This window comes from Hibiscus syriacus, unplaced genomic scaffold (genome assembly GCF_006381635.1).
Source record: "Hibiscus syriacus cultivar Baekdansim isolate YM2019G1 unplaced genomic scaffold, ASM638163v2 tig00110020_pilon, whole genome shotgun sequence".
NCBI lineage: Eukaryota > Viridiplantae > Streptophyta > Magnoliopsida > Malvales > Malvaceae > Hibiscus > Hibiscus syriacus.
Genome location: NW_024062568.1, coordinates 2,983,058 through 2,997,463, shown reverse-complemented (window position 1 = coordinate 2,997,463; position 14,406 = coordinate 2,983,058). Strand labels below are relative to the sequence as shown.

The 14,406-nt window shown below is 28.1% G+C and overlaps 2 protein-coding genes and 1 long non-coding RNA gene across 3 annotated transcripts; 1 reads left to right on the top strand and 2 right to left on the bottom strand.

The window, feature by feature from the left end:
• Positions 1-1,168: 1,168 nt before the first annotated feature.
• LOC120213430 lies at positions 1,169-1,572 on the bottom strand. The gene is made up of 2 exons (XM_039211583.1): positions 1,568-1,572; positions 1,169-1,493 (listed from the first exon to the last, which is right to left on the bottom strand). Exons 1-2 carry the CDS (start codon positions 1,570-1,572, stop codon positions 1,169-1,171), a joined length of 330 nt encoding a protein of 109 aa, XP_039067514.1.
• Positions 1,573-1,597: 25 nt separating this feature from the next.
• On the bottom strand, positions 1,598-14,300 carry LOC120213296. The gene is made up of 3 exons (XR_005524781.1): positions 14,267-14,300; positions 3,092-3,094; positions 1,598-1,750 (listed from the first exon to the last, which is right to left on the bottom strand). It is a non-coding gene; the product is annotated as an uncharacterized LOC120213296 (long non-coding RNA).
• Positions 10,836-12,205, top strand: LOC120213294 (CASP-like protein 4C1). Its single transcript, XM_039211467.1, has 2 exons — positions 10,836-11,252; positions 12,007-12,205. Exons 1-2 carry the CDS (start codon positions 11,044-11,046, stop codon positions 12,197-12,199), a joined length of 402 nt encoding a protein of 133 aa, XP_039067398.1. The 5' UTR covers positions 10,836-11,043; the 3' UTR covers positions 12,200-12,205.
• Positions 14,301-14,406: the final 106 nt, after the last annotated feature.

Below are 14,406 nucleotides of genomic sequence, written 5' to 3'. Positions count from 1 at the left end.
GGGTTGGGTTCGATTGGTAAAAGCCCGATCTATTGCCATCTCTCTGTCGAATCAGGTAGTATGTATATTTTTATGAACAATATCTAAATCAGTCATAACCCCTTTAGACCTTAAAATTAAAGAAAAAAATACGCACACATCAGTTGTAATATACATATTAGTTGTAACTAAAATAGTATCAATTGAATTAAGGTTCAGTGGGATGATGAAAAGAATAAAAATATAGGAGAGCACATAATAATGATGAGTGGAGGGGCAACCCTGCCTAGTCGTCCGGGGTAATTGAAGCATAGAGGGAAAATGTGATGATTCTTTGGGTTTACTTTTCACGGGCGATTTCATGTGCTTTGTCGTTTTGAAAACAGTATACCTTAACCTTTATTCGTTTCATAAAAAAAATGAATAAATATGTTCGTACATGATAGTTTTGAATTATAGTTTTTGCATTGGACACATATCTATATCTTTTAAAATAATGAGATTTCAACGTTAAACTTCTTTTGTACGTATTAAAAAATCTTTGCATTAGAGTAAAAACACATTTTTGTTAATTAACTAATTATTACATTTAATATGTATTTAATATAAAAATAGTTTATAGTATTTAAAATAATAAATAATATATTCAGACTATGGCCAAAATAAAAATTTAGTGGCGTAGATTACCTTTTCTTTAATGGAGTAAACACTAAACAATAATCATCCCGTTGGAGAACATCATGCCAACATCAACAACAAATTTCCAAGACGAATTAAATCATCCTTAAATTGCTCCAAATTTTGCACATATCATATTCGAATTTTATCAATAATCTTTTATATTTCACTAAAAATTTGTACAATTCAAAGCAAAGAGTTTGTAAGAAATATACAGTGCTCTCATTGAAATGATTACAGAAGTATCAAACAGCTAAGTACACATGGAGGTTGAAATTAAAAATAAAAATCCCCCTCCCACTAAAAAAATAGGATTTTTTCGGTTTCAGTTTTGGTTGATCATTAGAAGAAAAAACTCGAAATATTGTTAATTTAAATGGAAATTGGCCGTTGCTGGTAAAGAACAAGAATAAGAGGCAAAGTACCTGATATTGTGATCCACTAAACCCTGTTTTATTTGTTTTTATCTGCAATTATTATGATAAAAGATCCATCATCTTCAGCATTGTCATCAACTCCTTCCATTAATGTAACCATTTTTGAGCTTCTCCTCAGCCTCTTGCAAGAACTTGAACTTTGGAGGAGGTGATGATGACATGTTGAAATCTCCACCATTTGATAATTCAATCAAAGGGTTGAATGATCCATGCTGATTGTAACAACAAGCAGCCTCTAATGGTGTAAGTGGAGGTGTCAAAAATGGAGGTGAAGCCAATGTGGTCAAATATGGGGTTTCAACACTAAAGACCACATCACTCAAGCTCCTCCCTTTCTTTGATTTAGCTTCCTCAGACTCCAAATCCTCCTTTGTTTCTTCAATAATGGTGAACAATAACCTTGGTGACCCATCATCATCATCATCATCATAGGGCTTGAAAAACAAACCTTTGTTTGATTGCAGATGATGAACCTCATCATGATGAGATGGTTGCTATTGGATTTCATGTGGATTCAAAGCTGATTTCTTCCCACAAAACATGTAGAACAATCTCTTCTTCCACCATAGCAAGTAATACAACTCGGCAATCAATGCTAAGAACAGAAGAACAAACACTATGCTCAAACCAAGCCCTACACTGCTCAAAGATTTCATCTTTTTGTATCACAAAAACTATAGAAAAAAGTACTTCAAAATCGCCCACTCAAAATTACCCTTTCATCAGTTGAAGAAACAAGTGAAAAATCAAGAGAAAAACACTAAAAATATAAGAAAAAAATAAGGGTTAATGAGAGGTTTCAATCAAACAAAAACCCAGAAAGGGAAGGAGAAGTAAAGTGATGAACTTTGACCAGAAAGATAAAACATCCCCCCACCCCAAAGTGAGTTATATGATTCTCAGACCTCTCTTTTCTTTCTTAAAAGCATTAGAAATATACAATTATTCAGTTTTTATCCTTATTTATTTAAAATACAATTAAGATTAGAGAAAATCGCCTCAGTGACCAAAAATACCTTATAATATACGATTTTAACCAACTTTTTTTGGATTTGCCAAAATGACCAATAAAATCGCAACGCGATATCAAAATCGCAACGCGATTTAGAAAATCGCAACGTTAAAAAGAAAATCGCAACGGTCAAAAAAAAATCGCAACGCGAGCTTCCAAGTTCGCAACGCGATTTAGAAGAAAATCGCAATGCGATTGATAGAATCGCAACGCGATTTAGAAGAAAATCGCAATGCGACTGAGAGAATCGCAACGTTGAAAATAAAAAAAAACATTTGTTTATCTAAAAAGATAGTATCCGCGCGGACGTGTCGAAGACACGTATTACCACGACCACGACCACGACCACGACCACGACCACGACCACGACCACGACCACGACCACGACCACGAGAGTCCCCCTTGTTCTCTTTCACTCAACAAGGAAATGCAAAATACAAGCCTTAAATATAATTCTCAATAGTGTTTCCAATACTATGTGGGATTGAGCATTACCAACACTTGTTCCCAATATCATTATTCTTCATAAGTTATCATCCATTACAATATGAATTATCGATAATAAATTAATTCATTTTAATAAGTATTTAAAATTATAACTTGATAAATACATGAAATAATTCTATTATTAAATAAAAAATATATTTTTTATATTAAAATTATTGAGATAGATATTTACTATAAAAGTAAAAGATTTTTTTTTCACATACAACCTCTATGTGAATTAGTTTCACAATAAGGTATCGGTTATGCATTGGATTCTTTCGTATTAGATGGTCTTTAATAAGATCATCATCATCATTCTTTTGTTCAACAATACCATATATTAATGAGGTATATTGGTTCATTAACACGACTAATTCATATTGTAATGGATGATAACTTATGAAGAATAATGATATTTGGAACAAGTGTTGGTAATGCTCAATCCCACGTAGTATTGGAAATACTATTGGGAATGGTATTTAAGGCTTGTATTTTGCACTTCCTTGTTGAGTGAAAGAGGACAAGGGGGACTCTCGCGCGCCGCCGCCGCCGCCGTCTCGTGGTCGTGGTCGTGGTCGTGGTCGTGGTCGTGGTCGTGGTAATACGTGTCTTCGACACGTCCGCGCGGATACTATCTTTTTAGAGAAAATTCTTAAGAAACAAAAATTTTTTAACTATTCTTTTGACCGTTGCGATTTTCTAAATCGCGTTGCGATTCTCTAGCTTTAGAGTTTAAACGATTAGGAATTTAAGATATATATATATATTTTGGAGGGCAAGTAGGGAAACTATTCAAAAAGAGTTGAGCAAAATCCTTTGTATTTTTATGGTTGAGAGGTCGCTGGAGTGCTCATTTTTACTCTGATATACCTTAAAAGATTATTTTAAATATCATTTTACAAAATTAAATTATACTCGTGATCATTTAATTATAAATATATTTTAACGTGTTCATCAATATTTTAATTTTATTATTCAAATTGATTAATTATTTAAATGATGTTAATCAAGTTATTAGTCATTAATATATAATTGGATAAAGTGATGTGTCATTATTTAATTTGATGATTAAATTTATTGAATTAAGTTATGATTAAGACGAAATTAATAAAATATGTAAAAAAGAATAGAGATCAAATGTATAATTATACCAAAATTTTTAAATATCACGTCATCTTATACCTTAAATGTTAATTGTTTGTGCCTTGAAAAACATAATTTAAATAATTTATTGCTCTGATTAATAAAAAACTTTAAAATAAGTAGTCATCAGTGTAACTTACTCTTTTTAAAAGATAAAGATTTATATTCAAAGGTTATATTCATAATAAAAAAAAAAACATTACAAATCATGTAGATTATGACATATGTTGCGAATGTGATTATAATATTGTGATTATAAATATCATAAACATTAATTTTACAAATAAAAAATCATTGAAAATAAATATAAACTATATACTCTCTTATGTATTTTATTTAAGTTATAAAAATGAAATGATTTTATAAATAGAAATTCATTGAAATAAATGTAGACCATATAAACATTTTTATGTTAAATAGTGGATAATAACAAGTAACATTTTGACCAATAATATGTAAAAGATTTAATGTTAAAAAAATATAAATAGTCTTATTTTTAAACATAAAAAAAGTAAGTTTGCATATTAAATTATTATTTGATACGTTGTCGGTGGAAGTTTTTTTCAAGTATATTTAAAATTTTAAACGATTAAAATTAGATAATTTGCATCATTTAAATTATAAATGAGAATCTTTGAGATGATGATTAATTAATTTCATTATCAATTATAAGCAAATTATACGACGATGAATCTGTAAATGATTCTTGATGTGATATTAGAAGTTATTTAAAATGTTTCATTAATGAGGTTTCACATTTTGGATCACTTAGAGGTCTTTTATAATATTTAAACTCGACCCGGTAATGTCCTGATAACGTCCTCAAATCTTCGTCTTCTTCGAATTGAGACAAACACAACGCACACATTCCACCATCATCGGCCAAACTCGTGCCCTTTCATTGGGAGGGGATGAGCTCAGTCGTCGAATTCTCTAAGCTAATAATCTCCAACATTTTGTGTCTGATCGCATGTTGTTGTTGATCTTCTTGTTTTTGTTGTGATTTTCGACCTCGGACATTATTATTATATTGGTAGATCGTTACGACCGGGGGCGGATGTACATGGCTCCCTAGAAGAGCCATTGCACACTCATTATTTTAAAAAAAGTGTTAAATTTAGTTTAATTTGTAAATAGGAATAGAAAAAAAATTGTATACCCAAATTTTTTTAAAATAGGGTATTAAAATTTTGGACCCCCAATTTTTAATTTCTAGATCCGCTGCTGGTTACAACAAGGCTGCCGATCTCATGCCGACTAAAATGATGGACGATCTGCTGTCTGCGAACAGTCATCGTTGTCATCTTCCATGACAGAGAGTGAGCATGTTGCAGAGTTTTTTTGGGGGAAGGAATTTTATGCAAGTTGGGGCATTGCTTTGGTCGATGAGCGCAACGATTAGCATTTTCCTATGAAGAATATTAAAAAGTTAAGTGAATGTTATATTATCATGTTTTTTTAATTAATCTAGTTATGTGATTACAAAATAATATATGTTTAAATATTTTTAACTATTTGATATTGAATGTTCATACTCCTGACATACATAGTGCTCGAACCCAAAATAAAAAAATAATAGCACATTAATAATTTTTTAACTACTAAAGTCAATTTGATTCGTGCTTATTATGTGTTTTTATATGTATTTGTTTACAATTTTTTTATATGTAAAAGTTAAGTGAAAGCTACATTATCAAGTGTTTTTATATGTAAATGTTCTGTTGGTCTTCTCGGTCCTTAAGAATTTTATCCTAATTAATTCGAATCAATTTATATCGTATATCTGATTTCGATGGATGAATTTTTTCAGGAAATAAATATTTACAATTTAATTCATATGATTTAATTTTTTACGTCAAACTGAAATATCCATATGATAAGTAAATATGTACTTATAATTTAAGCCATGTGTTATAAATATACTCTACGAGTGCGTTTGGTTTACGGAATGTAAGATTACCAGTGGGAATGTAAGATTATCAGGGAATAAGATTACTGAGAATGTTGTATTTTGTGTTTGGTTGGCTTAGGAGGAATGTAAGATTATCATGTTTGGTTAAAAGAATAAAAGATTATTAGAATGTATATTTGACCAAATTATCTTTATTATATATTTGTTTTTATAACAAGTTGAAAAATATTTATATATTTTCTTTAAAAAATTTAAATTCATAAAATTTATATATTTTTTTTTACAAAATTGAAAATATAAAAAGATTTAATGAAAGGGTAAATTTTTTTTAACCCCTGAACTTCATATAAAATTTTAATTATAGTTTTTTTTTTGTAAATCTAAAATAGTTTAAGAATAAATTTGTAATTTAACCTTCGTAGAATTTTTATTATTCAATGACAGAAGAATGATATTTTTGAAAGAAAAAAAATTTAAGGACATTTTAGTTCAAAACACCGGTAATTCAACAATACCTAAGAAAAGAGAGGTAATGACATTCCTGATAATATACCCCAAAAAATCCACTATTAGTAATCTTACGTTACCAAGAATGGGATTCCCGGACTAACCAAACGGGGAATGTGGATTTCATTCCCATGAGAATCCCACATTCCTCCATCCAAACACCCCTACGTAATATTCAAATCGACCGTCAGAATATATATATATATATATATATATATATATATATATATATATATAACCCCATATTAAATCCATCAATGAAAAATAAATAAATTCACACACAGATATCCCAAAGTAGTTGAACAACATATATAAGTAGTTTAACGAGGAAACATTAAAATGATTGAATCCAACATATTGATATTCATGGCTTGGATGGTGGATGCCTATTTCCTCTCGGATTTGGAGCAGATGGAACCTTTTTCATGCTTTCATCCACCTTCGTCTCACTTTCCTTCATTGTTACACACAAGAATATTCAGACAAATAAATATCCCGGTCCTATCATAATCTAATTCACTGACCATGTATATGTCGAATAACTTACCCAAGTAGCTAACAAGAACCTGTTCACAGAATCTGGGTTTGTCTTTGCAGGTCTGATCATCTTCATATCATCGTCCACTGCAAACGCAGATTATTACAGTGTTTTGTATAAGATTATTCCAAGATATATATATTTAAATAGCCTGAGTGGTTATAAGTAATATCTGTTCAAAATTATTTTTTTAGTAATCTACAACGTATACACCTCTAGAGAGAACAACACTCTATTTGACTATCGAAGTCACTCGATCAATGAGTTCGGGGACATATATGTTTGATTAAGAGAAAACAAAGCAACCAAGAGAAGAACTTGCCTGTCTCGATGGCTATTGAGAACTGGGAAGATGTAAGAAGTGCAAGGAGCAGATAGGGGAGAATGACTTGGGTTTTGATCTTCATGTCTGGCTCGAATTGTGTGTGCATGAAGGTGGTAGGGGGCTGGGTATTTATGGTGGACAAATTGGGTTATTTAATGATGACTTAGTTTGAAAAACACGGGAACTGTTACTACAACTGTCTGGGAATCCAATGCTTTTTTTTTTCTTTTTACAGATTTGGATTACGCTGGCTAGAAAATGTGGGATTTTTATTCCTTGGCGTTTCACGTTGACTCCACTTGATGGGGACAAACCAAACCATGTGATTGAGCTATTTATTTTTTCAAGTATTCATGCCTTATTTTAGGATGAGTAAAATTTGACTCTGTTCAAAAAGTTGATAATTTTTTATTTTACTTAAATTGAATGTACTTATAATTTTATAGACTCAATTTGAAAAAAAATTAAATACGATTCGAGTTATAAAATAAAACTCGAATAACTCGAAAATTTTAAAAATTAATGAATTGATTTTCAAGTTTGAGTTGAAACCCTCAATTTTGTATGATATATGTATATCACATCTGAAGAAATATATATGATTATAAAAAACCATTTAAATTAGAATCAAATAATATTATATTATTATAAATATTTACAGTTAAATTTAAATATAAACTCGACTTGACACAAAAAAATTCAAATAAAGTTTAAGTTATAAAATATGACAAATCAACTGGAATAACTCAATTTTTTTATTCGACTCGACTTGATTAAAGACTCACCTCTACATGATTTGTAAATTTGACATTTTAAGATAAAAGTAAAAGTAAAAATGAGTATTCAATCAAATCAAGTGGAGTAATTCGAGTTAATCTATATTCAACGCCTACAACTGAATTTAAATATAACATTGATTACTCCGTTGATGAAAAGTAGCAAGTGGTGGTTTGTAAATGGGAAAGTTAATTGTTGATTTTTCTAATCATGTAATAGAATGGTCCAAAAATCATTGCTTTTGCAACGTGACATTGTCATCCCAATGTTCCTCACCACTTCTTGTTGGCTGCAAATTTAAACTCTTTGTGTTGTATTACTTATTAAAAACATGTTTCTGCTTTTACATTATTATACAATCCGTGACCAAAACTCTATAGCTCAAACTAATTGGGTTTAAAATGTTAAACCGTCAAATTATTAACTTTTTCTTGCTGTCTCTTTTTTCAAGATTTACCTTAATTAATTCGGATCGATCTACATCGTACATATAATTTTAATAGAAGAGTTTCCTTAACGAGAATTTTCTATATTCATAAAGACTGTTAAATTATTAATAATTGGATGTACGATAATCTAATGTTATATAAAATATTTTTTTATTCATCAAAGTTAGAAATTTTATACTTATTTTTATCCTAAATACTAGTGTACTTGTCTCATCTCCTCTGCTATTTTTTTGAATTGGATTTAAAAAAAACATTTTTTAGAACTTACAAAATTTAATAAAATTCTTTATTTTTGTGATTTTTTTTATTGAATTTGAAAGGTTTGGAGTATTTGTTCGAAGATCCAAATGAACAACATATTATAAAACTAGCATAATCGAATAATCATGGAGGAATTAAAGTATTAGAAACCTTTAGATAGATTTTTGTTGATTTTAAACGGGTTTCGTGAAAAATCAATTCAATAAGAAAAATATGATTGAAATATAAACGTTAACAATCTAATGAATTAGCATATGAATTAATTAATTCATAAACTAAAATTCAATATCAAAATTTAAGATATTCTAAAATTTAATAATAAAATCGATAAATAAACTATCAGGTCGTTAATAATTTATAAGGTATAAACCATTGAAGAGAATGTTTTGCAGCTCTTTCAAGAAGTACAGTGTTTTGACAGTAACTCCATTGGAGTGGAAACCCCAGTTGGCAAATATAGAAAAGAAAGAAAGGTAAAAGCAAACACACTTGAAACCTGGATCTGCGTAATAATGGTGTCATGCCTCATTGACCTCATGAATCAGACAAACCCCTAATCATAACATTTTTGTTTCTATGCATCTGCCTCGGATTTTGGAGATCTAATTCATAACATTGGGGTTTCCTGTTATGCTTGTGGTTCTACTTCGTCCTATTAGTTTTGGGTTTGAGTCCGAATAATTTATTTATTTTTATCATATCGAAATGATATTTATTGTTATAGTTAAAAGAAAATAACAAATTTAGATATGATCTTTGTTGGAAAATAGGTTGATGTAAAATAAAATCTTAGTATTAATTGAAAAAATAATTCATATAGAAATAAATCAAATCATAATTATATCGTGTAAGAATTACTATCTAAATTTGTCATGATTAGTGTAATTATAAAATAGATGTCGCCTCATGAGATTAACACAACTTTTCAATGTTCGTACACTCAAATATTGAAATGGAATTCAATCGGTATATTTGTTTGTTAGTTTTTTTTTTTTTTGAAAAGATGATATTAAGGTTAAAGATGTCTTCATAAAAAAGAAATTTTACGTAAGAGATAAGGGAAGATAAGAAGAAATTACCGTGAGTGTTATGTTTTCTAAAAGTGAACAACTTATATTTATAGGTTCAAACTGAGGGCAAAAGAAATAAAAATTATAAAAAAATTTATCTGTCATTAATATTATTTTAATGACTATATAATATTTTAATATTTTACAATAACTAGTAACGGTATAATATAAATTTTGAAAAAATATTTTATCGACAGTATTGTGTCTAAAAAGATACAAGACTAAAAATTAAATCAAATTAAACAATTTTTATTCAATGTGAAATTCTTTACGTTACCGACAATGCTAAATGTACATTTTATATTGACGAACATATAAATCATGTTATATTGTTGATTAACAAATAAGTAAAAGTCTACTAGCTCATTTTTATAATTAATGGATGACCAACCCCGAAAAATATGCATAAATATTTTTGTTGTTGTAGCTCAGAATATTTTAATTTTGTCCTGATTAATCTGAATCGATTCGTGTCTCACATCTAGTTTTGATGAGTAAGTCCACAATAGATATTTATACATAAGGTCTCAAACTCGAAACTTGTTTAAGCAATATCAAACTTATTATCACTTTAATTAATCATAGTTGATATTCGTAAATAAAATTTAATTCAATTCAAAAACAAAATGTTTTATTAATTTAAAGTTGAAAAACCGTTTTAAGAATCACGTTAAACCTACTTGCTACTTCCATTGTAAATTCATGATCTAATTATATTAATCTCCCAAGCTTGGTTCAACAGAAATTTCGTTGCGTCCGCAATGACATTGCCGGGGTTCATGGACCAAAATCATTAAAGACTTCAATGCATTCTGTTTCCACTTCAATCTTGTCGAATTTCAAATTCCACGCCTGTTTTAAAGCATCGTGTGCCACCTATAATTCAGAGAGGTAGACAGAACACAATCAGACTTCGTAAAAAGTCAAACAATCATCACGTATTACTCCATCACACGAGGCCGCTCCATCACCTCATCTCATCGCTCCATCGGTATTAACTTTTTAACTCAACTATAAGATCTTCTCCATTGCAAAGCCTCACGCACAATAGCATGTTGTAAACCATTATGTTTTTTATCTTCTTCTAGTAAATATCTTATTATTTCTTTACTGCAAATCAAATTGTTAATTTTAATCTATTTATTAAAAAAATTTAAATCTATATAAAATCAAAAATGTTTTACAACTATATGAGAAAATCTCAACCCTTGTCATATGCATATACTATTAATAAGTGTAAAATCTCTTTTTCCAGTTTTCCCTCTCCTTTCCTTTCCTTTCCTCCGTCTTTTCCTTTCTTTTCACAACATTTTCCCTCTCGTCTCCTCCCTTATCCCATGACTCCCACCTCTATTCCCCGCGACTCCCAATTCCTTCCCTTTTTCTCTCATGACTCTCTCTTTCCCTCCCTGTCTCTTCCTCATTCTCCCACCACTAAATCCTCACCCTCATAATCGCAGCCCTTCATCATGCGGTCGCCACAGGCTTTCCGCAACGGAGACACCCCTTCCCCTCACTTTCACAACACCGTGACTCTCCGTAAACTCAGACGATTCAACACACTTATTCTCGTCTTCCGAGTTACTGCTTTCACTTTCTCCTTCGCTTCCTCAGTCTTCATGGTCACTAACTCTCGCGGCTCCGATTCCCCTCACTGGTTCGATTTCGACGCTTTCAGGTCATTTAATTCAATTTTTACTTATTTGAAGTAGATTTTTTTAAAGTATCAATTTCGATTTTGTTGATGTTTTAACAATTAAAAGTTATAAAATATTTATTTAATTTTTTATATATTTTATTTTTTTATTTAAAAATTAATAATTATTTAAATTAAATGTTATTTTGTTAAATGAGATATAATAAAATTTAATCACTTAACTAGTTCAATTGTATTTTTTGAAATCAATTTTATGTTTACATTATATCATCAATTCAATATTTAAAATTTTATGTTATTAAAAATAACAATAGTGATAATAGACATCATTCAAATATAATTTATTATATGCCAATTATTATGTTAATATTCAATTTAAACGATTTCTATTTAAAAAAACGAGTTTAAAATATATGAACAACAAATTATCATTTTGTAACTCTTAAAAATTAAAAATTCAACAAAATAATATTCTGTAATCAAAAATTATTTTATAATTTTTAAAAATTAAAGAATTTAATAAAATAATATCTTATAGTTTAAGAATATTTTTATAATTTACCTTCAATAAACAAGTCATAATATTTCTAGGAAATTCACAAAAAATATCTTATAAAAAACATATTTTAAAATTAAAAATAATTAAATGACAATAGAATACTAAATTAATTTATTGAGAACCATAATTTGAGGACCTCTTATGAAATTCGACCTTGTGTTTTGGTAAATAAAATCATGTTGGATTAGGTATTTGCGTATTTATTATTGTCGGCAGATTCCGCGGGAACAGCGATGACGAAGATGTTGAAATGTACGGACACGTGTACGGCATCTATCTTGATCTGCATGCAGTCCGATATATCCGTGGCATTGGGTTCCGCCGGGTTTTGTTTCTCGGGTTGTCGTCGTTGCTGTCGGGTTTTCGTGTTGTCTGTTTTATTATCAACGGCTCTCGTTTCATATTCTAAAGACACTATTTTTTTTTGATGTACCGAAGAGTTTAATTCTCATTTTTACCCTTATGACGTCGAGAGTTATGCAATCTTTATTTTGTTTTTTTATTGATTATCAGATTATTAGACATGATTTTAGGTGCGTTCGATTCAAAAAATGTAAGATTACCGACAGAAATAAAATTATCGGCTGGAAATAAGATTATCGGCGGGAATAAGATTATTGTGAATGTTGTATTTTATGTTTGGTTCGTTTAGTAAGAATATAAGATTACAATGTTTGATTAAATGAATAAAAGATTATTGAAATATATATTTTATTAAATTGTCCTCATTATATATTTGTTTTTTAACAAATTAAATTCTACTATAATTAATTTATATATTTTCTTTAAAAATTTAAAATTTATATAATTTTTTTTACAAAATTGAAAAGATAAATAAGTTTAATGAAAAGGTAAAATTTTATTTTAACCCCTGAATTTTATATAAAATTCTAATTATGGATTTTTTCAAAATCTAAAATAGTTTAAAGATATATTTGTAATTTAACCTTCGTATAAATTTTATTATTCGACAACAGAAGAAGGATATTTTTGAAAAAAAAATTAAGGACATTTTAGTCTAAAACGTTAATAATCCAACATTACCTAAGGGAAGAGGGTAATCACATTCCCGGTAATATACCCCCAAAATACCACTGTTGGAAATAAATGATTACTGAGGGTTGAGAATGTTTACCAACCAAACATGGGAACGAAATTCCATTCTCCCGGTAATCCAATATGACGCCAACCAAACGCCCCTTATAATGCACAAATATTCCATCCACTAAAAATTACAAAATGATTCTATAACTATAAAATATTATTTTATTAAATTCCTTAATTATTAAGGCTTAGTTTATTTTCACTGTGCAACCTCTTCAAACCTCTTATGTCTGCGCCACGCTGACCACGTGCAGACATTAGAATTCGCAGACTGTTTGTTTTTTAAAAGACATAAACTCTTCTAACGTCTGCGCGAGCTCTTCTTGGTGCAAACATGGTTTTATGTCTTCAAACCTCTTCAAGAACAATTATAAAATATGATTATTTATTAAAATAATTTTAAATAATTTAATAAGATTATTTATTTTAAAATAATTTATTTTAAAATAATTTACTATAAAATAATTTATTTTAAAATAAATTATTATAAAATATAGATTGATTTATTTTTAAATAATTTATTTTAAATAATTTATTAGTATGGATTGATTTATTTTAAAATATAGATTGATTTATTTTAAATAATTTATTAGTATGAATTAATTTATTTTAAAATAGGAATTGATTTATTTTAAATAATTTATTAGTATGAATTGATTTATTTTAAAATATTAATTGATTTATTATTGTAGTTGTATTGATTGATTTATTTTAAATAATTTATTAGTATGAATTGATTTATTTTAAAATATGAATTGATTTATTTTAAATAATTTATTAGTATAGATCGATTTATTTTAAAATATGGATTAATTTATTATTATAGTTATATAGATTGATTTATTTTAAATAATTTATTAGTATTGATTGATTTATTTTAAAATATGGATTGATTTATTTTAAATAATTTATTAGTATAGATTGATTTATTTTAAAATATAGATTGATTTATTATTGTAGTTGTATAAATTGATTTATTTTAAATAATTTATTAATATAGATTGATTTATTTTAAAATATAGATTGATTTATTTTAAATAATTTATTAGTATAGATTGATTTATTTTAAAATATATATTGATTTATTTTAAATAATTTATTAATATTGATTGATTTATTTTAAAATATGGATTGATTTATTTTAAATAATTTATTATTGTAATTGTATGAATTATTTAAATTTCAGTATTGTAAAACTAAAATTATTTAAATCTCAGTATTGCAAAACTCTTTTAAGTTTAAAAAACCAGTTTAGTTATATTTCAGTTTATTTTAGCAGTCTGCAGACGTTAAAAAAAACAGTCATCTTCTTGCAGGCTGCAGACTTTTGGTCCACCTCTTCTGCTGCAGATGTGGTCCGCAGACTGCAGACCTTTTACCTCTGCAAAAACAAACACCACCTAAAAGTTATAAAATAACCACTCAATTCATATGTTTTAAACTCATCTATTCACATATTTTCAAGTTTAGTTAAGTCCCTTAACTTTGTATGATATATACATAACATATGAA